Genomic DNA, 23,374 nt, shown 5'->3' on the forward strand with positions numbered 1-23,374 from the left:
TGAAGCTGCCAAAGTACTCCTTGCCCAAGGTAGGTTGCTGCTGCTGGAATGCCCATATGAATCTACGGGTATTTTGACTGTACAGAAATTCTTGAATCGAACACAAGTAACTGCAAGATGACATGCAGTGAGTGAAAGCATCGTTCTTCTTTAATAGAACATTTGCAAGCAAGAAAGGACTGAAAACAAAGTCAGCACTTTGGCTAGTCAAGGACATCAGCATGAAATGTAGGCAGATACCACAGCCCACGTCAATTACCATTTCTTTATGGTTGGTTAATTAGGTTTTGGAGGGGAGACTTTTTTTTTTCCTCCTTTTTTTTTGGTCTTAAAATTCCCTTCTCCTGTCCCTATCCTGTGTGGGTTGCTTTTTGTGCTTTGCCTCATTAGCAGATTTTAATGGGAACCAAGCAAAGAGATGTCTTTGTGTGTCTGCTCCATATCTTCCCTAATTAAGAACAATGATGAATTAGCATTGGAGCTTGAAAGGCTATTGCTGCCTTCTGGAGCTGAATTTTTTAAAAGACCTATATAAAATGTTAGCTGCATTTTGAAGAAATCACCATTTTGCAGCTGGGCTCCTAATGGCTTCTTAACAAAGACAGAGGAGGGATTTTTTTGAGGCCTTTTCATTCTCGATATAGTCTGGCTTAAATGAAATTTAAGCTCACAGGTAGCAAATGATCTTGTGGATTCTATGTGAGGTTTAACATACAGAGACAAATGCATTCCCAGAAATTAAGCAAGGATTATCAAAAGGGAAAAATGAAAGTGCAAGGTCAGCCTGTTCCTAGTTGAAAGTACACCAGATTTTGTAGGTAGAAATATGCAAAGCGATAATTTGGCCAATATCACAGCTGGCTGTCTTTGATTCCTCAATCCAGCTGACACATTTATAGTGGATTGACTGGGTGGCCTTCATCATATAACCAGACTGCAGCTCAACCCAGTGCCATACCTTACCTACTCTGCTTTCTACCCTTTGCTCCTGTGTACATCACCTGAAAACCCAAGCTTATAGGTCATTGAGGACCCTACCAGAAGCCATGATACTCTCTTGGCTTTGACACAGGAGACCTGTGGTCTGCCCCAAAATCTTCAGTCACATTTCAAGATAGGTCGGTTTGGAACTACCTGTCCAAGCAAATCAAAATTAAACTGGTATTATTTGAAGTGGCCCTTACCAAAGGAGTTGTGTTTTCAGCATGGTTATTGTAACACCCAAATCAAAATCATCATTTACAGCTGATTCAAACCATCTGTAGAGAGACTGCTTGCTTTGAACTAGTTGTCTCCTTTAGCCCACACTTATTTTTCCAACTGTCCACCTTCTCAAAGAGATCTCTGGAGAGCCAGGGAAAATGCACTACAATTGAATTGCAATGTGTTCTCAGAGAAAAGGAATTGGAGCAATGCATTCGTGTTATCTGACCCAAAGAAAAAGGCAGATATTTAAGGAGATAAGATGCTTTGTCACAATCTCAGAATATCTTCAAAGACCGAAGAGCTACATTTGGCTTGGAAGGAGCTACATTGGAGCTATGGCTGTCTTAGAAGGCTGCTATCAAAGCAGGATAGCTGCTTTCATTAAAAATGCACAAAGCGTTATGCTATTGAAGGAATTGAAACAAACAGCTTCTTTTATTCCTAAATTCTGTTTTATCTCCTTCAGCTAAGAAAGTGGGACCAAATATGGCAAACAGTACTAAGCGGCTTCTGGAACTGAAGGTGGAAATATCAAGCTTTTTGTCTCTGTGTGTCACTCTTCCTAAACTGGAGGGGTGTGAGGGCAGGCAGCTTTGGCAGGTGATACTGCTGCTTGGGAAGGAATGGCCTACAGCATATCAAAACTCAAATATTATTCTTATTGTCGTTGATAGCATGGTAGCCCATTTGATTAAAAGCCTAAATGAATTTGAAACTCTCCCATACAAGAAGTTGTCTCCACATGTGCATACAGGTTGCGATAACCCTGTAAATGGTCTTTACTGAGACCTGTTAATTTCTGCAGCGATCTGTGGGTTGGTACTGCCTGTCCTGTACCACAGCATCTCAAGGTGGGCTCTGTCACAGACTCTGTAATGTCACTCATGATAATCACCTTAAATGTACGCACAGGGTACATTCACTTCTTTTTAGACCAATGCACTGGGCAGACATCTGTGAATACTGAAGCAAGCCAAGCTATTTCTCTTTTTAAAAGATCTGTCCTTAACTGTTGCTGGGCTGAATACTGATGGGATGGGTGCGTGTGGCACCTCCGTTTTAAATTCATCACCTTCTTTCAACCTCAGGATGCACAGCCTGGTGGAAGAAGCAGTAACCACAAAAAACCCCTTAAATACAGACCCTAAAAAGAGCTGACAGTCCCAGTAATTGACAGGATAAAACAGGCATTACGCATCCCTGCTATTTAACTTGCCAGGAAGAAAAGTTCCCTGACCAAGTGCAAAATGGACAATTGAAGCATGTTTAGTAATTCAGAAAGCCTTGGCCTTTAGTCATTTGAGTAGACACCTGATCTAACCCATGCACAGCATCGTGCTCTTTTGTCTTTGGAAAGGCAAGAGGGACAAATAGTAGAATTGCATGTTAATGTACTTCCACTATGTGCTGTTACAGAGAGAGGAAAGCTGAGGCTCTCAGTAGGCAGATGCATGGGGAGCCCCTGAAGATGACGACGACTGTTTGAGAAAGGTGCCTGGCTTCACTTCCCTGTCCTCTTCCCTTTCTGTAGGGAGGTGAAGTGAACATCTGTTGTAGTAGTGGAAGATGCAGTGACACTCTTGCTCCATATCAACATGAAGGCTGTCTTTTTCTATTATTTCTCCCCCCAAAAAATGCAATGTCCACCCTAGAAAAAGCAGTAGAAGTGAATATGATATGCTGATTAATTTTAGTTTTCCCACTGTGGAAACCAAAAAATGCCAGCTGTTGGTCAAAGACCTGTTTGATGCCCATGTACTGATCCCTTTCTATCAAAGCTTTGCATTGTTACTGCATCTGGACAAGGCCATATTAAGAGGAAAAGTTAGTAGATCCCCAGAGGCAAACAGCTGGAACACTATCTTTTTTGACTTTCTGTACTGTGTGTATTATGCCAATTCTTTCTCAATGTCTGCCTCTCCAGGCTTAAATTCCTTCAGCCTTACTGGGATGTTCTTTAGACTTGCATCTTACAGCATGATTTGATCAAAACTCAGGAAGCATCTAGTGGATAAATTAACTTACTTGCTTCTTAAGCATTCATGAAATTACCTTTAGTTTTCCCTGGTGTTGATCAAAATACCTTTTTACCTCTCTTCCCTAGTTATTACAAAACTATTGATTAAAATGGTAAGTTAATGAAACTGTATAGTACATTCACCAGTCAAAATAATTTTACTTATTATCTCTCTATATGTTTAGATCTATGTTTAGATAGAGATGTATATGCACATATGCAATAGTTTAAACTTGAGATTAGAGCTGTGCTAGCCAATGCTACCTGAAGCACATTGGGAACACCTACCCATGTAGATCTACCAGCAGACTGACTAGGGTGACAGTCTGAAATACGGAGCCTCTGACAAACAGCTGCAGCATTAGCTTCTAGCACAGCTGGAGCTAAGAGAGGATATCTGTTCACAGCCACAACTAGGAGAAGGCAGTGGGACTTACACTGCCTTTCCTATTGCCTCGGGATTGAAGCCAATCTGTTCCTCCGCAAGACCAGCTCATCTTCCAGGATACATTTTTCTCCAGCACAAAGCAGCAAGTAAATTAAGTGAATATTCATCCACTCCATACTCAGATCTGGATCTGGATGAACAAACAACTGTTCTGAATCTTAACTTCATGGTGAATCCACTTTCAAATTTATAGATCAGATTTCTTAATTATATTATTTTTCATCTTTACATTATGAGGCTCCATCTGGAAGTATTAATTCCCCCTACAAAACCACGAGAAAGTGAATTGTTGAAGACTATTATTAACAGAAGGAAGAAGTAGCATCAGCTTCCAAAGAGTACATTTTCTGATAAAGTTCCTAGTTTTGCATATAGAAAACCCTGTCTGAGATTCATGGAAGCAGAATAACTTTGGGATATCTGCCCAAAACAGACAGAACAGCTGAATCTTCTGGGAATCACCTGGTGCTAAGAAATCTGCATTTCTTTTCCTACCTCCACAGATTTTTATGGCACCAAAGAACTCTGGGTGCCTGTGCTGGGCAGATAGAGCCTGGGAATTTCATTATTACAATCTCTCTCTTGGTGGCTTTTTCCACTGGGTAGTAATTTCTCCAGGCATTGAAAGAGGGAACCAGGTTTAATAGTTTCTGTTTTTTCTTTAATTATGCAATCTTTTCATTGCTTCCTGCCTGCTGTAACACACAGAACAAACGGAGTTAAAAAACCCCCAAACCTCACTCATAACATTAGTGACCTAACTACAATTCTGCTTTTTACATCTAGCGAGGATTAGGGTTGTGCCTCTGTTATATTTTGGGGAGCTGGGGTGTGTGTGTGTGTGTGTTTAGCACAGTGGTCCAGGGCCTTGGCTTCTAGTCCATGCTGTCATTAGAAATAATAAATAACAGCAGCATTGGCTGCAGACGTTAACCCATTAGATCCTCCTTGTATCAGTTCCCAAGCATACTTGGTTTCTGAATATTTTAAATGCTGGTTTTTTCTTTTTTTAAAAAAAACCACCACATTTTTGATATCTGTGATTCCACAATCACAAGTGGAATCACTCATGTGCCAAAAAAAGAATACACAAATAAACAACCCCCCCTCCCGTCCAAACAAAGTACTCATTAAAATGAAAATGTTGGGGTGGGGGGGAAGTGCTGCTGTATAACACTGTACTGCCAATGTAAATGTTAAATTAACACCTCATCAGTTAATTACTGCTTTGAAAATTGGCAGAAGAGAGCTGGGGTAAAGCATTCCTGGATGGAATTATTTGCTTATAGGAGTGTTGTCTACAGTTTCCAATTAAACTCCAGCTTAAACATATCCCTTGCTCTTCCACAATTACTTTAGTGCCCTTGGAGATGGCAGAGCAGAGCTCCCTCTAGTAACCTGCCTCTCTTTTCTTTCCCCAGGACATGCATGTTATCAGCACAGATGAGAATCAGGTGCTCGCAGCTGTTCAAGAGTGGAACCAGAACGATACGTACAATCTGTATATCTCCGACACCCGAGGGGTGTACTTCACCCTGGCCTTGGAAAATGTCAAGAGTAGTCAAGGGCTGGAGGGGAATGTGATGATTGACCTCTATGAGGTATGTCATGACTCCAAACATCTCATTTCTATCTCAGGAGCTCATGTGGTGTCAGTACCGTTTCCTTCTTTCACATCAGTGTTGTTATATGCATGTGAACAGCAGAACCAAAAAGTGACTAAACACAGTTTTACCCTCCTTTTACTTAAGGGTCTCACTGCAATCAGCTGAGTTTCAAGGCCAGGTTTCACATAGGTGTTGAATTTAGGCCCAGCCTAATATTGTGAACAGATTCACCGCTTTACTCTCCTGTAGGTTCTCAGGTGAGGAAGAGCTCATGGCTCTTTCAGGCATAGGAAGATATGCATCAGAAGATGTAATGGAAGCACCCAGTCCCTAAGAGGAAATCTCAGCCAAAATCCTGCTCTACCCACATTGGTCCTGCCTATGTCTCTGAAAGCTCCCAACACTATGAATAGCATCATTCTCCTTTTTTTGTTGCATTTCTGACAGCCTAATCTGGTTTAGAAGAAAGGAGTGACAGCAGTTTTCAGCTATCTTTGTCACCTTCCTCAGCTTGGACTATTCTGGGAACTGAAGTGATTCTAGATGGACCATCTTAGGCTATCCCATGGGCACAGAAACTCTTCTACCTCATCCTGATGTCCCTGTTACCCCTGAGCCTTTTGCTAAGCTCACTTGTAAGAAGGCCAAGGATAACTGATCCTAAGAATAGGACTTCTAATGTGCCCTCATACTTCTGTTGCTCTGCTGCCTGTTTTACTTCTGGAGGCAGCACTCAGCTAAGTAGAAATTCAGTCCTCAGCTGCTGTTTTGAGGGTCAGCTTCTCTTTTCAGGTCTCCTCCAGGGGTTTTTCTGACCATTTAGAATAAAGGCCATGAACTAGATCTGAGTTCCTTTGAAAATGAATATGCTTCACGTATTTCTCCATCACCGTCTCAATACTAGCTCTGCTGTATAGTTAGCCTTCAGCTGCCCTTTACTCGGAAGCCACCTTGAATTTTCCAGAGAGCCCAAGTGTTGTACATAAATGCAGATGAACTGTAGGAGGATGGGTACTGGCATTTCAATCGTTTGGTGATTTTTACTGTTAATCTCTCTGCAATGTTGGCAGCCCGTGGAAAGACTGTTGCCTCAAATTACTGTCAGCTCGAGAAGCAGTTTCACTGTATTATGCAAAGGTGTCCTACATCCCAGGGGGAAAGAAAAGCCTCTGGTTTGTTTTATTAAGCTGACACCACACAGTAACCTGGATTGAAATTGATGGAATCAGACTTTTGTAGCATCATATCTACTGTTTATCTAGATAGAAAGAATAGTGGCCGACACTGAACCTGGCACAAACCTTCCTTTCAATTTGATGTTCTAGCTGGAAGGGAACAGAAAGCCATCCAGAATGATTCTCCCAGTAGGGTTGTTGCAAATGATGAATCTTCTAGGGGTAAATGGAGATGAAGACAAGAGAAGAAAAAAAATTCACAGATAAATTAAAAGGGAGAGATTGCAAAATGAGTCCTTCTACAGTGACAGCAGTATATTATATTATTATATATACAAGCAAGATTATTGAGAAGATGCCAGAGAAAGACCTGTTAAATGTGCATGTGTGTATGTGTGTTTGTCAGGTGCTAGAAGTCAGTTCATCTGGTTGCATTGTAGCGAATGTGTTTGTGTGTGTAGATTCCTAAACTGATTCTACATCAAGGATAAATCTGCTCAGTGCTGTTCAACTGGGAATTGCATTGGGCATGAAGAGAAAACAGAAGTTCTTTCATGGTGCCTCATCAGGTTCTCTCTTCTCTCATAAGTCATCAGGACCCTTTCACCTGGAGGTGGTTGTTTCAGTGTGTGGGCTTTGCTGCTACTGGACCTTGCCGAGGGTGAGGAGGCCGCTCCTAGAGGCACGTTATTCCCCCTTCTGTTGGACAGAAGGGTATAAGAATGGCTCTTCTCTCCACCACTTTCCAGTGCCACTTCATCAGTAACACACTGGGCTCAGCATTCAAAGGGTCTGCAGTCACAAAGGGGCTGTCCTAGAGACCATCTGCTAGAGCAAGAGAAGAACGCCCGTTCTAGTTCCTGCACCTCTCCAGTGATGTGGTGTGGCTTTGTAGTTGGACTGGACCACAGAAAGATAATTCTGCCTGGGAATCCATGCCTGAAGTGGTAACAGACTGCAAGGAGATGTGTCTATAGCTATGGTATATAAGCCTATCACTCTGGGACTTATTTTTTTTAGCAGTATGCATCTTGGATGGGAAGTATATGTTTGACGTATGAAGTTGGTGATGGGGAGTGAAGAATGTATAATGAGTTGTGTGTTTGGGTGTCTGGTATGAATCTTTCACTAAAATTGTAGACAGCATTTCTATCTGCATGCAGTGTATTCGGGGGGTGAGGACTGTCTACAAAGCCTCCGTGGGAGCTGATGGAGTGCTTTTCTCTCTGACCACTGGTGCTCATGCGCTTACTTACACGAGTCTTTCTCTCTTACGACTGTACGAACAGCAGGGTTGAACAGATCACGGTGTGTGTCATGGTTGTGTACGTGCCATAGGTGTATCTCTTCCTACTGAGAGCACACAAACATGTATAGCCTGTGTGGTCTTTTTTTTAATATAAGCCTGTCCAAGACTGACAGTATAACTTACACTTTGCTTTCTCTGGAAAGGATTCTGAGTCCCAGCCCATGACTAGAATCATAAAAAGAAAAATTCACAGGATTTCAGAACACATCTATCACCTGATATATAAAATGCTCTTTAATCATTTATGGCCACCATTTCACAGGGACTATATAATATAACTATTTCAGGACAACAACAAAGAAAAGTACAAATGGAGCTACAGGCTCTGGCCTCTGGTAGTAAAAGCAGAACTATGTTATTTTTCCAGCACTGTCTATTCATGCAGTATCACTGGGAGACAGAGTACCCTTGTCTTATCAGGGTGCCTTTCTACTACAACAAAGAAATCCTGAATACTGAGTTGGGTGGTACCAAACAATCCAGTTAGGACTTTGAAAACAGTATCTTTTTGTGCTTATATCAACAATAAATTAATTAACCACTTAGCTTAAAGGCTATTGCCTGTTATAACAAGTCATGTCTAAGTCTTTATATAACTTCAGATGAAATTCAGTGCTATTGCTCTAGGAGAAAAGTGTTATTCAGAATGACTAAGTGCACCAGGGTACCGTACCAATGCACTGTACTCCAGTAGTCCCACAGCATGTGACTAAAAGTGCAGTAAGGTCCTACTCAGTGGGAGCTGCAGCATCCAAATCCAGCCACATAATTAAATCAGTTGACCTGGAACAAACTCTCAATCTGCTGCGTAACTATTTGCCGTGTGATGCCATTTAAGTAATAATCTCTATGAATAAAAAAAAAATCTTATTGAGCGATTCTGTGTACTAGTTCTGCATCATAAGAAGTGATGGGGTGGATGACTGCACAGGCTTGCTGCAAACCAAAAAGTTTCTCACTTTCCCCCTCCTTCTCCCGATTTCGCTTCCCATTTTATTGCAGCGCTCAGATTGCAGAATGACAGCCTAACAAATTCATTCGCAAGCTGCAGCAGCTATTGGGCTATTGATTTTCAGTGTGCTGAGAAGATGGGAACATTCTGCAGTGTGAGTTGTGGTTTGAGGTTGACTTTTTTTCTCCCCGCTAAGACACTTTTGGGCTTGGTTCCAATGTGAGTCTGTTAGCATCACATCTTTACAAAATCCTCCTGCAGGTCTGTGGAGTGAAGCTGTTGGGTAAAACACCAGGAAAAATGAAAGGATTAAAATCTCATTGTTGGCTCTATAACTAGCATTCTGGGTGGCCTTGCTTGAGACGCCAGTGCCTTGGTTTCCTCAAAATACAAAATGGTAATAAAAATACCTCTGTGCCCCAAGTGATCCTGTTGAAACACTGATAATTATGAAACACATTGGGATCCTTAGATGAAATGTCTTAAGCAGGCTGTATGAGAATAGAAGCACAGAACTGCAAGTTTATGTGTCTGTTGTCATTTTCTTTGCAAGGCCAAAATTGCTGCTGTTTCCTGCTACTACAGTGCAAAAGATGAGTAATTGCCCTGCACGTATTTCACCTTTCGGTGGAAGGATGCCTACACAGCTGAGAGATTGTCACTTTACAGATAATGCTATTGACATCTTACCATGTTCCCCTGCTGATTCTGAAATATAAGCTTTCTTTTCCATTTGTCCCCTTCCCACCTGTGATGGTCTTACCTTGTCCCCAGCACCTCAGTTGGTCTTCCTTTGATGCTCCTTGGCAATTCTTGCCCCGGCATCTACCGCACTGACACAGCCACCACATCCCTGTTGGGTTTGACACACGCACAGAACCTGCATCGGCTTGATTTATTTTTCAGCCATGTCAATTTTTCCTAGGTAGCAGGGATAAAGGGAATGTTCTTGGCTAACAAGAAGATTGACAACCAAGTGAAAACTTTCATCACCTACAATAAAGGGAGAGACTGGAGTTTGTTGCAGGCTCCGGACACTGATCTGAGAGGAAACCCCGTTCGCTGTCTCCTAGTAAGTACTTGGGGGGGGAACTTGGGGGGTGGTAACATCCCCAAACCATCTTTTTCTATCAGGTCACACAAGGAGAGGGCGGATCCTCTCTCCATGCGGTATATCTCATGGAGGTTATAAAAAGTGCAGTATTAGAGTCTAAAAAGTGCATATTAAAAGTGCGGTACATCAGGCTTGGGCTGCCAGGTAGTATTGCAAGAGCTGGCATTGTAATTTTAGCTTAATTTAATTTAATTTCTGGAACAAAAGGAAGCATCGTAGATCAGCTTCCTTCTGCACAACTGATGTTCTCCCCTTAAACAGCAGGTGAAGCTGGATGCCGTTTTTGCGCAGTTGATTCTCTGGACACTAGATGGGAGGAGTGAGCTGTTGTAGCTCAGGAACTGTCAGGGACCGAATGCCAGGCTCAAAGGAAAGGAGAGCTCTGATTTCTTTCAGGCCACTCACTTGGCAGTATTAATATTTATCATTTTCTCTTTGAGCTCAGAGGTGAGAATCGACACATTCAACCAGATATATGCATAGCTATGTGTTGGGTGTATATTGTATCTGTCTCTGTACTTACTGGTATAGATCAACATGCAGATAAGTCTTTAATCATCGTTATAGGCAAACGATTTCTGAGAGTGAAAGTGAAATATAAACAGTGTGAATAGAATTGGAGAACTCTGTCAAATTAGAAAGCTTAGACTGATCTCGACGTGTTTTTCAGCCAATATAATCTATACAGAGTAGTGGGATAATACTCGGAACCCCAGCCTTTGGGATTCTCAATAGCTTTTATGTTACACAAATTCTAACATGGTTCCAGGCAGAATCAGGGGCACTGCTTACACTGCTCTTCCTCCTGCTGTCCTGTACCTGCATGTTATTTTTCACCCCCCAAAAAACCATGCTGTTTCTCATTTTGAGGCTGGAAGTTTGTTAGAATCTGAATCAGCGTTACATTTTGTGCATTGTGGTATGTAGCTGGATACTACATTAATCTCTTAACTGAACCCCATGCATTATTGCAAGAGCAAAGAATAAATAATGTGATATTTGAAGCTGTTCAAATAATTGATTTTTTGATTGAGCCAAATTGCAAGCCTTTTCTTTTCTCTCTAGTTTGGAAAGAATAAATAGGGAGGACTGGGGGTCAAACAGAAGAGTTATTTCAGAGCATGACTAAATTTGTTTGAGTTACTTTCTTCTTCCAAGTTTTTAAAAATTGTAACTAAGGGCATTTTAAATTAAATCTTTCTAGAAAATGAAAGCCAAAAACATGACATTCAGAAAACTTTGCAGACATAAAGCAATTGAATTTTTTGGAAGGGGCTTTGTGTAGAAGTCTTTGTGTTTCAAATGGATTGTAATCTAGTTTTAACTCAAGTGAACACATTTGACAAAAGGCACACCTTGACTTTTTCAAATTATGACCAAATTTATCAGAAACCCAAGACTGTTATTATATGATATAATAGTGTAATATTTTGGGGGTCTGGCAAGGCAGAAATAAAAACCATGCAGGCAAGTAAAATAATCAAAGCTCCATTCTTTTCCCATAAATGTGAAGTTTGAGGTGTGAGAAAATGTCTTTCTTTGCATTGGTGCACACTGATCAAGAGAGATCTGCCTTGCCACTGTGGTTATAAATGAGCCAGAGGTACTGCTCTGCAGGGCCCTTGCCGAACGGTCGTTTGCAGGAACTGTGTATTTTATATACAAGGGTATGCTGCCGCTGTAGTTATCCACTATATAGTGGAAGTGGTCGTGTGATTGTGTATAAACCAGGACTGGATGGTTCTTATGGAGAGAGGGGATTATGGCTCCCTTAAGCCTTCCATCCATACTGTATCTGCTAGTATACTCATGGGCATCTGAAAACACAATTTCATTTAAAATTAGGCGAGATTTGCCCAGACAAGCTGGCATTCCCTTGAGGGTGGGAAACTTAAACAAGCCGGGCGAGGGGTCATGGACAGGGGCAGCAGTGTGGGAGCTTGTAGAGGCACAGTGACCCAGAGGAGCTCTTCATTTGCTGTGGCTTGCATTTATATCCTTGTAGCTGCAGTGTGCACAAACCACTATTTAAACACTGGTTCATTTTTATTTTGTTCTCTATGCAACCATGTAGTTGCCCTGAGAATTGCTTCCACCTGTGCAAGCTCGATGTAGGCTTGTCACCCTGTTTGCACTGGAAAGCAACCACTTCCTAAATGCTCTGCGACGGGCTGCCTCTGCGAGGCATCTCGGGTCCATGGGCATCTATAGAAATTGGTCAGTGATTTCAGCATGGTAAGGGACAAAATCCTCAATGGACTTAAACCACATAGTTCAGTCTTTGCCCTTCCAGAAGAATGGGAAGGAACTTACTCAGTCCTTCGCCATGATAAGGCCAGAGGAATGTTTAGCCATGTGTATTTTGCCCTTAACATGAGGTAAAACAGACAAGAAGCCTCTTTCATTGCCTGAGCCTGCCTGCCTCCTCCATCCTTAGGTTGTCACAAGCTAGTGGAACGGCAGAGAGCAGGGATCATCAGCTGAACATACAGGGTCTCAGGTGGCTGACTTGCAAATTTGCAAGAAAGCAAATAGATGAAATCTGAACTAAACTGACTTGTTAGGTGTTTTACAGAAACAGGCAGTCCGCCTGCAAAAGAAAGGGAGGTACAGAAAATACACCAAAATCACAAAGTAAAATAACAATCCTACGAGAGAGGCAAGCTATGTCTGGTTTGAATTTCGCAGTTAGTGATGGGGGAAGATGAAGGCAGAATATGGAATGCAAGAATTCAAGAAATGATAGAGAAAAGACCACAGAAATTGGGAGTGGTAGGGGAAATTTTTGAAGCAAAAGCACTGGCAGCGTTGTACATTCCTGGAAATAAGTCAGGGATCCATAATGGCATTCTGCTGAGGAAAAGCATGGAGAAAAGGAATTGTCCCCTGCTCCTGCTCCGAGGCAATTCTGTTTCTTGTCGATGTGGCATAGCTGTAATATTTAAACAGTTCACAAACTTCTCTCACCTCTTTAGCCACACTCTGTCTACCCCTGCATCACCAGAAGTTTTACCTCCTTATGTCAGTTGCTCCTTTTCCCTCTCCATATTACTGTTCTTGGCATGATCCTGCTTCTCCTCGTGGCATAGCTGAGTGAATTCTTAATAGTCCACTGTACATCTAGCTCAGCTCCCAGCCTTACTCCGTGGCAGATACTAATGCTTTTGCACTGCTGATTTTCAGCATAATTGTCTCTAGCAATAGCTTGGGACACAGCAATGACACGTGGTCCTGCTTGTGGGCAGAATGGGATCTGCCCTTTTCCAGAGTGACAGGACGGTCCCCAGCCCGTGAGTGCAGTGCTGTGTCCTCTGTGCATCTGGTCTTTATTCCTAAACTAAGGGAGAGTTAATGCAGCAATAAGTACGTAGCAGCCAAAGAGGTTAAGAGGGAATCTGGTTGAAACACAAGGCAAGCCAGATGGAACCATCCCTCTACAGACAGTACGCTCAAGGTGTTTTTTAAAAGTAACTCAAAGAATTTCTTTGCATTTTTTTCTGAGATGGCTCTGAATAATGAGGATGGAGGAAAGCAATGAAATTCCATCTAATGCCAAGGTTTTATTTTTCTCATTTATACCAATTGTTTTCTATGCCGAATATACTTAATCTCCATGAAATAGCAGCCAAGGTATTATATCCCAAAGATGCTGCTTTTGTTTGATACTTATCTTGTGCTGTGAAGTGGTTAACTGAGGAGTAATTCTATCTTGCCAGTTATGGGCATCTGTCTAGGAGAGTTAATCAATTAGTTTTTAAGGATGGTCTTGTGGTTAAAACACTGGGCTGAATCTCAGGAGAATCTTTATTCAATTTTTAGGCCTGTCTCCAAGTTCCTATGTGACCTTGGGCAATTCATTTATTTTCACTGTGCCTCTTCCCCAGACACCTCTTTATTCCCTCCCACGTTTTTTTTTTTTTTTTTGCCTTGTCTATATGGGTTATAAAGATTTCAGGACAAAGACCCATTTCTCGTAAGGGAGGGCATTCACACCATCTGCTACAGAATAATTTAAGCATCTAAGTGAGGTGTTTTGTATCTCTCTCCTGGAAGTGTTTCTTTCTCTTTGTTGCTCCTTGCTATTTCAGGTGAGCAATACCCCTAGCTTTGTGAACAGTGTCTAGCATCATCCTTGTCTTATAATACTTTGCCCCACTCCTGACCAGGGACAGTCACTAATAGCTCTTTTGTACGTCATGCCATTGGAGACCGTCCTGGTTTTGGCTGGGGTCAAATTAATTTTCTTCATAGTAGCTGGCATAGCGCTGTGTTTTAGATTCAGTACTAGAAGAATGTTGATAACACACTGATGTTTTAGTTGTTGCTGGGTTAAACCACAACAGAGGCTGTTCAGGTGGGCTTTACAGAACAGTCAAGAAGTGGGTTTGTAGGTATTTATGAGAAATTTTACTAAGGAACTGCTGAGCCTCCTGAGAGGGGAGCATAAAAGTGCCGGCTTGAAAATATTAGAAAGCAAGTAATGAAGTCCAGCATGACTGTAAGAACTGAGGCAGTGAGCAGAGCAGTGGGCTATGTCACTCATGCTTTATCTTCTACCTAGGTTGTAAATGCTCCATGGCAGTGGTTGTCTTTCCCTTGGTGCCTGTGCAGCACCTAGCACTGCTGGGTACTAGGCAATGACAGGGAAACCCAAAATTGGTGATTCTGATGAAAATAATGATTTCAGTAGCCTGTTGGTAACAACAAGGATAGATGTCTGTATGTGAGTTAAGCTGTGGGAGCTAGAGGAGGAACACAAAGGGACTGATGGTGTGATGGAACACAAACCAGTCTGGAAAAGTATCTGTCAATGAACTATATAAGGATACAGATGGAAAAGGTGTACATCAGGGATGGAGAAGAGAATGCTACTACAGCAAGGACATGAGATGTCCATGGGCAGTAATGTTAGGTGTTTGGCTAGAGTGGAGAGGTTGGTTTTTACACCATACCCAATTGTCACTAGACACTGTAAGCATTACTGTCGTGTCGCTAAAAATACCATCTTTCTGCTTAGACAGGTGACCTGGCTTTTAACAGTTGAGATCTATATTCCATTTCTGTGTACTATATCTGTGAAATGAGACAAATGTGAAAGAAAACCTCTGGTAGTGCAGAGATTTGAGTCTAATAAGGTCTAATCTCTGTTGGAGTACAGAACTGGCTGAGTTGCTGCCATTAGCTACTGGCTTCAAAATGCTGAAGTGGGCTTGGAGTATGTTAGTTTTAAAAATATGTTCTGTGTTTAATCTTTTCACAACATATAAAAATGTAAAAGGAGGGGAGTTCATGCTCTTGCAATGCTTTTCCACTTCCTGCATGCATGTCAGCTCGATTTGATTTCCACTCCCTCCCTGCACCCCTGGGCTGCTCCAGCGGCTGCCCATGCAAGGCTGTCAGTTAGAGTTAGGCTGCTCAGTACATTCCACGTGGCAGGTTGCGTTCCCTTCTGCACAACCCATGCCCCCTTTTTCTGTCTCTCATAAGTGAGAGCTCTCATCCTTCCTCACCACCCTCATTCACCTTTGCCCAAAACCCCTCCTGCCTTTTGTTGTTGTCATTCTCCACAGGGATATTTTAATTTCAGAGTCATAAACACCTGCCCTGAGATGGAATGGATCAGTGATCTTCCTCCAGTGACCTATGGGACTAGGTCTCCTGCAGAGGAAGCCTACCAAACTTTTGCGGCTGGAGACCTAGCCTTTAGGCAACTGATATTAGACAGAGCAACCTGCTTCCTAAGAGCCTGAAGGGCCTTATGCACAGCCTCTCCTGCTTATCTTGCACAGCTGTGCAAGCTGAAGCTTGGGCTTTGCTGTGTGTTCCTGTGTGATGTTCCCCTCAACTTGGCTTCAGGTTTTCTTCCCAATATTTTTCCACCTCCCCTCCCTTAGCATGTTTCACAAAGGACTCTTCATGAGGTTGGGAGGAAAAAAATATTGAAAATAAAACTCAAGAGAAGGCAAAAATTATCAAAATTTTCAGAAATTATCAGACTACAGATTTGGAGAGAATTGTAATGGCAGCTTTGGAAATCTGTCTGTCTTACCATCTTCCTCACCTGGTTTATTCTGTACCATTCCTGTCTTTTCTGAGCACCTGACATACAAGATCAATATCAAACAGCTGATGTTTCCATGGATGTATTTGTATTTAAATATCAAAGGTCATGTCCAGATGGGGCAATGAAGCATTGTATTAAACACCTTTTAAACTAACACTTTCCAGTCCTGGTATTTCTTCTTAGTGCAGTGCAGAAGAGTCATGTGTGAAAAATACTCAGAGTCAAGAAATGGTGTGGCACTGTCTGAATTACGTTGTTTCTCATGGCTATTTGGTGGTGACTCAGCACCCCACCAGTAGGGTTATGTTGCTTCTTGTTGCAGAGATAACATGGGCACTGCTGCTCTGACAGTCACTTCACTCTATCTGCAGCCTTGTTTGCTTCTCAAGAGAGCTATGAGCCAGGGCAGCTAGGTAGTCCTTACCATTACCTGCTCTTGCAAGCCAGGTTGCCTCTTTTGTGGGTACAGCCTCAAAGATCTTGTCCTTGTGAGAGGCTTTCAGCCTAGTGAATCAGTTTCCCAGTGGGAACAGGTTGGGTTAGAAAATGATTGCGAAGCTCACAACAGAAGCAGGACAGCGGCCATGTATTTCTAAGGGTGGCTGGATGCAGTGATTAGGAAATAATGCAGAAAGACTTTGTATGTTTTTAAGCCTGTAGCTTAAGGAGCATGCACTTCATGTTGTGTCTGCTTTTTACTTTTATTTCCCCTTTCTCCATAGCCCTATTGCTCCCTTCATCTTCACCTGAAGGTCTCAGAGAATCCCTATACCTCAGGAAACATCGCCAGCCGAGACACTGCCCCCAGTATTATTGTAGCTTCAGGTATGAAACACTTAAAGATTGCCTGTGTATGATGTGCAAATGCTGACAATATCTTTAGTTTGTGATGGGTGTGGAGGGTGTTGCGTGGGGTGTCACACCACCCATAGCAGGAAGGAAGGAAGGCTGTCAAACGGAAGTCCTTCAACTTGTCATGGTTTTTTTGGAAAGTGACCTTCAAGAACATGGAGATCGCTTCTAGCCCTCTACTCCCATGAACATTAGATTCAAACCAAGGCATTTCCTTTGCATATGGAGGTGTGTAGTGCTGCACGCATTGGATCTTTTATATGTATTTTCTTCAAGCAGAAAGTCTTTCTTTTCCTTCCCCCCTCTTTCTCTTCCCAGAACTAAAAGTTCTATAATTGCAAAAGGTGAATACATACATTTACCCCCCTGATTTTCTAATTCTGCTGTTTCTTAGTGTTGCATCACTAACCAATGCTCATCTTACAGGTAATATAGGCACTGAACTGTCAGACAATGACGTCAGCATGTTTGTTTCTTCTGATGCTGGGAACACTTGGAGACAGGTAAATGACACAGATTCACAGTTTTGAATAGTAATCATAGGAAATTGTCATAGAATTAGATTCAAAATATTGCTTAATTTTTGTTTCTTTTGGTTCAGAGTAGCTTTTTGCAGATCTATACAAAAGGGAAAACTTTTATTCTCTTCTGAGAGGCAGAGATGCCCAGAGAAAGAACTGCATTAGACTTCACATAACAGAAAATTATTTTTCTAATTCTACTCAATTTGACTTCAGTTTAACCCTGTAGCAAAGCATAGAACAGATTAAAATATTAATATATATGGGGAGAGTTTCTGTTTCCTTTTACTGTTGTACAGCCCTTGTACTGATCAAACCATTTTTCTCTTCATCCATGATTACGGTTTCCAGAGAATTAGCAGTTGCGCTAATCTACTTCTCCCTCACTACATGTGGGACTCATTTCACCAAAGCTGAGTTATCCAAAGTTCAGTGTCCGTGTAAACCGATAATTTTGCCTTGCTCTTAAGTTATTGGAGAAAAGGACAGAATTCGGTTCATCCTGTTCCGAAGCTACCTCTCTCTCCATTAATTGAGGAAAGAGACTGGATGATGAAGTTAAATGAAATGCCTCATATTTAGTGAAAACCCACCTGTTAACAAAGCATTGCTACCCTTTAATGTGTTTATCCTCAGAATGGGAAGTTCTGTTTTTCCTATTTTTCTGGGTAGGATATCAAGTCATGGAGTATAGGAGCAACTTTCCCGGACTGACAAGTGCTGCTATGTAAACTGGAGAGCAGATGTTTGCAGAAAGTCAATACAAAAAAGACACAGGAAAAGAAAATCTTTTTAAAATATTTGATATCCTAACAATCTAATTATTGTACAGTGTTTGACCATCCCTCATTTTTCTCATGCATCACTTACGTGAGATAGGCCCAGATATGTGCAAACACATAAAGTTCTTCTTTAAACAAAAATCTGTCGTCGAAATGAGGCAAATTATTGATCCTTGCAAAAATTCATGTTTCTAACTTTCTATCAAGCAGAGGCAGAATGCATTTTCCAAGGACCTGGGGAAAGTCTAAAAAAAAAAAAAACCAACCCAAAACAATAAAAAACCAAACCCCAAGAACTGTCCCTATAAGAAATGCCTTCCTCTATTCAGTAACTTCCTTAGCACATACCTGTCCTCTGCCATCATCATGCTTAATGAACTATGACATTTTCCTGATAGTAAGGAAAATTAATTTAAATAGATGCTTTTTTTTTTTTTTTTTCCAGATCTTTGAGGAAGAGCACAGTGTTCTGTACCTGGATCAAGGTGGAGTACTGGTCGCCATGAAACACACATCTCTGCCTATCAGACATCTCTGGTAATGACTCTGTCTATTCTAAATGTCTGCTGTCCCTCTTTTCAGATGCCAGGAAGTGGGAAGTTGGGCTGCATCCAGAGTTTTCTGTAGCTACAATCCAGAAAATATCAGTTAAGATACTGGTAAACATTAACTCAGATAAAGCTAAGATATCCTAGCAATTCCAGCTTATGTAGTTTCAGTTTGGCCAGATCTGAGATATTGTCAGTGTAATTTCAAGATTTTCCTGGTTTACCACAACTTGGCTTGTTGGATTTTGTTATTTATGTAAAATTAATCTGGATTTTGGCTTTGTCTCTTATTAAGTGGCCAAAGTACTCTTAATTTTCAATATTATTGATGTACTTGTCTTCTATGGGGCAGGCAGCACTTAGGACCCAGGATTTTGCTGAATAGATTTGGGGTTATATAGCCAATAAGGCAAAAGTGTCCCCTCTAGTTAGTATTCTTGAGTTTATGCGGTAGATACAGTTTTGTGATGTTTTGCACAATTCAATTCCACTACAGTCAGTGTCGTATCAATATCTGAAACACACAGACCCAAGTCTTAGGAACTGGTGAGCAGTTCCAAGCTTTCATTTAGACTCACCTCAGGAAAGACTGCTGGTCAGAAGAGGCAAAGCTCTTGTGCTCCAGAAATCTAACCTCCTTAAAATGTCTTATGTTGGGGACCCAAAAATAAGATGCTTAAAATCACTTGTTTATTTTAAAAAAATCTTAGCCCTAGGGTACATTTTGCCCTTAAAGCATCAATCTCTAACATAACTTCATTAGTTTCCACTGCTTAAGTATTGGCCATGGGTTAGCAGTATGATGCCAAACAAGTTGGATCAATGCTTTGATTTATGATGCTTCCCAAAAAGGTAGTTATTTAAAGGACTAAAAATGCAATATTCAAGAACAGAATCTGCTCCTACTTCTCCATAGCAGCTGTAGTGGCCTAGAGAGTCTCTTCAAGTAAAGTAGGAGGAGAGTAAGGAAAGTACTAATTCTGCTTTCTCCACTAGGTTAAGTTTTGATGAAGGGAGATCTTGGAACAAGTACAGTTTCACATCCCTCCCACTGTTTGTAGATGGAGTTTTAGGGGAACCTGGAGAGGAAACTCTCATCATGACGTAAGTGAGCGTGCCATAGTGCTAATGTTGATGGGAGCTACACCGAAAAGAGCTTACAAGGGTTGGTTGTAACATAATAACATTTCTGGTTGGGGACCAAACAAAGTGCTATCTGAAGCCAGGAGTATGCAGTCTTCTGTTGCTAAATCACCAATGTTTATTTGTGATATGATTGAGGGAATGACAACACGGTTTCTTGCAAGCTGCAAAAACTCTGTCAGTTAGCTTATCGGCAGGAAACCTTACTCCTCAAATTGAATCTGATTTAAAGCAGAGTTACCCTGGACAGATGAATATTTGAAAGAAAAATGGTGGGATATTTTTATAACTGTTTTGCTGCTACTTTCTTTTTTTTTTTTGACTGAGACACAGAAAAATGAAGACAGTCTTTTGTAAAAATGAATGACAAAATGTTGCCTGGAGGCTGACTCATGAAAAATTATGATTAGTTTAAATGTTGAGCTCTGCATGGTGCATAAATCTGGATTCACCCTGCCAGAAATTGTGACATTTTACCTGAGACCAGATTTGCAAAAACAGGAGGAAAATTCAGTTTCTGTCTGTAAAAAATGGACTGACCTGTAAGAAACAGAGTATGTGGCTTGGAAACTAACCTGAGCTAAGAGAGATGTATGAAGAATGTTCCCTTCAGGTTCTGAATTTAATTCATGTGGAAGGGATTCCCAAAGCTCATAATTGAGATATCAAACTGCTGCAGGTATAACTGTCTCCAGCCCCATATCAAGTCTTCTCTGTGTAGTAATTTTGGGGCTTGGCATAAGTGAGAGGGTCTTGATCCACAGAATAAAAGCTACATGTAGTTTTTAATAGAGTTGTAGGTATTTAGGAGCCTAAGTCTGACTTTCATTACAACATTCAACTGAAAATCAGTAGGACTGGCACTCCTAAAGCAATTAATCTCTGTTGGAAATTTGTGGGTGACTGTACCTCTGCAACTGCCAGACTCCATCTGGTGCTACCTTTTACTGTATGCTCTTTCTGCTGTATTCTGTAGAGTGTTTGGACATTTCAGCCACCGCTCAGAGTGGCAGCTGGTGAAAGTAGACTACAAGTCCATTTTTGATCGGAGGTGTGCAGAAGAGGACTACAGGCCTTGGCAACTCCACAACCAGGTGAGAAGCAGGGAGGCTGGAATCTGACCTGAAGTAGCTAATGATCCGACAGTTAAAAAACAGCATGATCCCATGTCTTTTCTTATTAGGTTGGCGTATCAGATTGTCCCTTACTGGATGGGTCTGTTTTGTCACATAGGCGTGTTGGCCTCAGATTATACTCTGTGAGCCCCAAAGGATGAGCAGCTGCCTTTTGGGTCTCATTCTCCATGCAGGCAATTAGTTCAGACTTACCCAGAGCTGAGGAATGCATCAACAGCAGAAGCACTGCTGCTGAAAGAGGCCTGAACTATTTCAGTCTTAGATCTCCCATCCAATTTCCCTGTCCTTACCTCCTTTCTCTTCCTCCATCCTTCTGTGTCCTCACAGCCAGTGTCTTAAGATCCTTCTAGTTGCTTTCATACTTGTTTCTCCTGCCCTCTTAGCCTCATTTCTTACTCACTTGGTTTCATCCTTGTTCTGTCTCTCTCAGCAGTGGTACTTCTGCTGTGGGAGTCAGGCACTTTACTCCTTCTCAGTCCGTTGGACCCCCATGCATCCTGGATGCAGATGCTTAAGTGCCCAGCAAAGTGACGTGCTCCGCACAGTGCCTGTGCCTGCCTTGGGGCAGCTTCCCAGCTCTGCCAAGTTTGACATAACAGCCTGTGTTATATCGGGTTAGAATAAAATATGGTCCAAGTTCTGTGGTTATATAAACACCACAGGCTCCACTGAAGTCTAAAGCGAAAACACCCATTTACATCGTCAAAGGTTGTCTTTCTGTATATATCTTGCAGGGCAAGAATTTAATAACGAATATGAAATGAAAGTAGCTTGACTTAGCCTAGCTGTTCTCACAAGGCACAACTCCGCACTAAAAGTACTGGTTATGACTTAGATCCTTAGATGTTGAAAATCAGTACAGCTTCCTTGAAATTCAAGGAGGCGCACAGCATTTTACACCAGTTGCTATTCAGGCCCTTCTGTTTCATGGGCAAATCAAAGCCATGAAAGGTTTCTCTTTCCTACAGCAATTTTAACAGCATAAAAGGTAACAAGCGAGACCCCACTGTATTTTGTTCTTTACTTTCTTACACTTGCATAAGCAAAAATGCCAAGGATTTTGCAGTATATCTTTGAGGATGTTGGCTTTGGAGCTTGCAGAACTATTTTTAGGAAGGCTGCTGTGGACTCTTGCCTTTTGATTTGCTTTCCATTGAGATTACAAGGCTAAGCTTTGTTCCCTGGATAGAAATATTTAGCAGGGTGCTGAGGATAGGACTGAAAAGACAAGGAAATGTATCATCCACGTAACAAGTCAAACCCTGTAAAACCTGAACTCATAGTCTGTGGAAAGAATTTACATATACACATATTCCTAGTTTCCACTGAACAAAATTATTGCCAAAGAGATCAGACCACAGAAATAGACCTGCTCAGTGTCTCGGATTGCAGAGGGATCGGACTGTGTTTTCAGTTCCTGTGAAGCCTAATCTATAAATGAGAAATAGGCCTGAATCAATTGCTCATTGGCTTTGGAAGAAATTCACAACTGAATCAGATACATAAGTAACCTCAGATCATTTCTGAGCGTGTATTGGAAAAGCTGTTTTAGTTTCAGTTAAAGCTTCAGTAGCTTTAATTGGCTTCAGTGCACTGACATGGCATTTGACTTCCCACCCTCTTCTCTTGAGTCACAGCTTCCATTGCACAGGCTTGGAAAAATTGGGTGATACAAATAGCCTGGTGGGTGTCAGAGAAAGATATTTTTGGTTTTGTTTCCAGGGAGAAGCTTGCATCATGGGAGCAAAAAGGATCTACAGGAAGCGCAAGTCAGAGAAGAAATGCATGCAAGGAAAATATGCTGGGGCTATGACCTCGGAGCCATGCGTGTGCACAGAGGCAGACTTTGACTGGTGAGCAACGGGCACAAGAACTGTGTTCTCTCTCTATCACACCAATGCAGAGCTCACTAGAGAGGCTGTAGGCTTGCAGAGAGTAGATATTAATAAACATGTGAGTGGCTAAATAGGCTGCTCCCTGATAGGGCGGGTATGTCAAAAGAAAGGAAGGTGCAATAGATATATGTAATCTGCTAAGGTTCCCACAAAATTTATTCTGAACAGACCATTTTCCAGGTGACGTCTGAGCTCTGTGCAGCATTAACATAAAAGGTCCATTTAGCACATCTAACCTCAGCAACGACCAGGGGTGGCTGTGAAACTGGTATGTAAGATATATATAGTGTGTGTAAAAAAAAAAAAAGAAATAAAATAAATTCTTCATACATACATACACGCACACATGTATATATGTGTGAAAGTAAATATATGCATGTGCAAAGTAGGCCTTTAGCTTCCGGAAAGCAAGTATCTAGGGAATTCCTGGGTCATTTGTTATATCTGGACCATCATGTTTGATAGCATCTAACAGACACTGCATTCATGATTTGGGTTAATTTTCTTCTGAAGCCTCTTCTCCTCTGCTTTGTGCTATAGGAAATAGTCCATTGGTGAGTTATGAATGGCATGATAAAATGCTCAGCTTCTGTTTTCATTTCACG

At 41.6% G+C, this 23,374-nt stretch overlaps 1 protein-coding gene across 1 annotated transcript in view; it reads left to right on the forward strand.

Annotated features, from left to right (window-relative positions):
- The window catches only part of SORCS1 (sortilin related VPS10 domain containing receptor 1), a 211,034-nt gene that overhangs the window by 136,781 nt on the left and 50,879 nt on the right, over positions 1–23,374 (forward strand). The window contains exons 9-17 of the mRNA XM_035898973.1: positions 6–29; positions 5,093–5,272; positions 9,640–9,786; positions 16,615–16,717; positions 17,171–17,247; positions 18,493–18,584; positions 19,592–19,699; positions 20,715–20,832; positions 22,597–22,727. Of these exons, the coding sequence (XP_035754866.1) occupies positions 6–29; positions 5,093–5,272; positions 9,640–9,786; positions 16,615–16,717; positions 17,171–17,247; positions 18,493–18,584; positions 19,592–19,699; positions 20,715–20,832; positions 22,597–22,727 (980 nt within the window). The remainder of the gene's footprint in view (positions 1–5; positions 30–5,092; positions 5,273–9,639; positions 9,787–16,614; positions 16,718–17,170; positions 17,248–18,492; positions 18,585–19,591; positions 19,700–20,714; positions 20,833–22,596; positions 22,728–23,374) is intronic.

Source organism: Egretta garzetta, unplaced genomic scaffold (assembly GCF_000687185.1).
Source record: "Egretta garzetta isolate BGI_Z169 unplaced genomic scaffold, ASM68718v1 scaffold8, whole genome shotgun sequence".
NCBI lineage: Eukaryota > Metazoa > Chordata > Aves > Pelecaniformes > Ardeidae > Egretta > Egretta garzetta.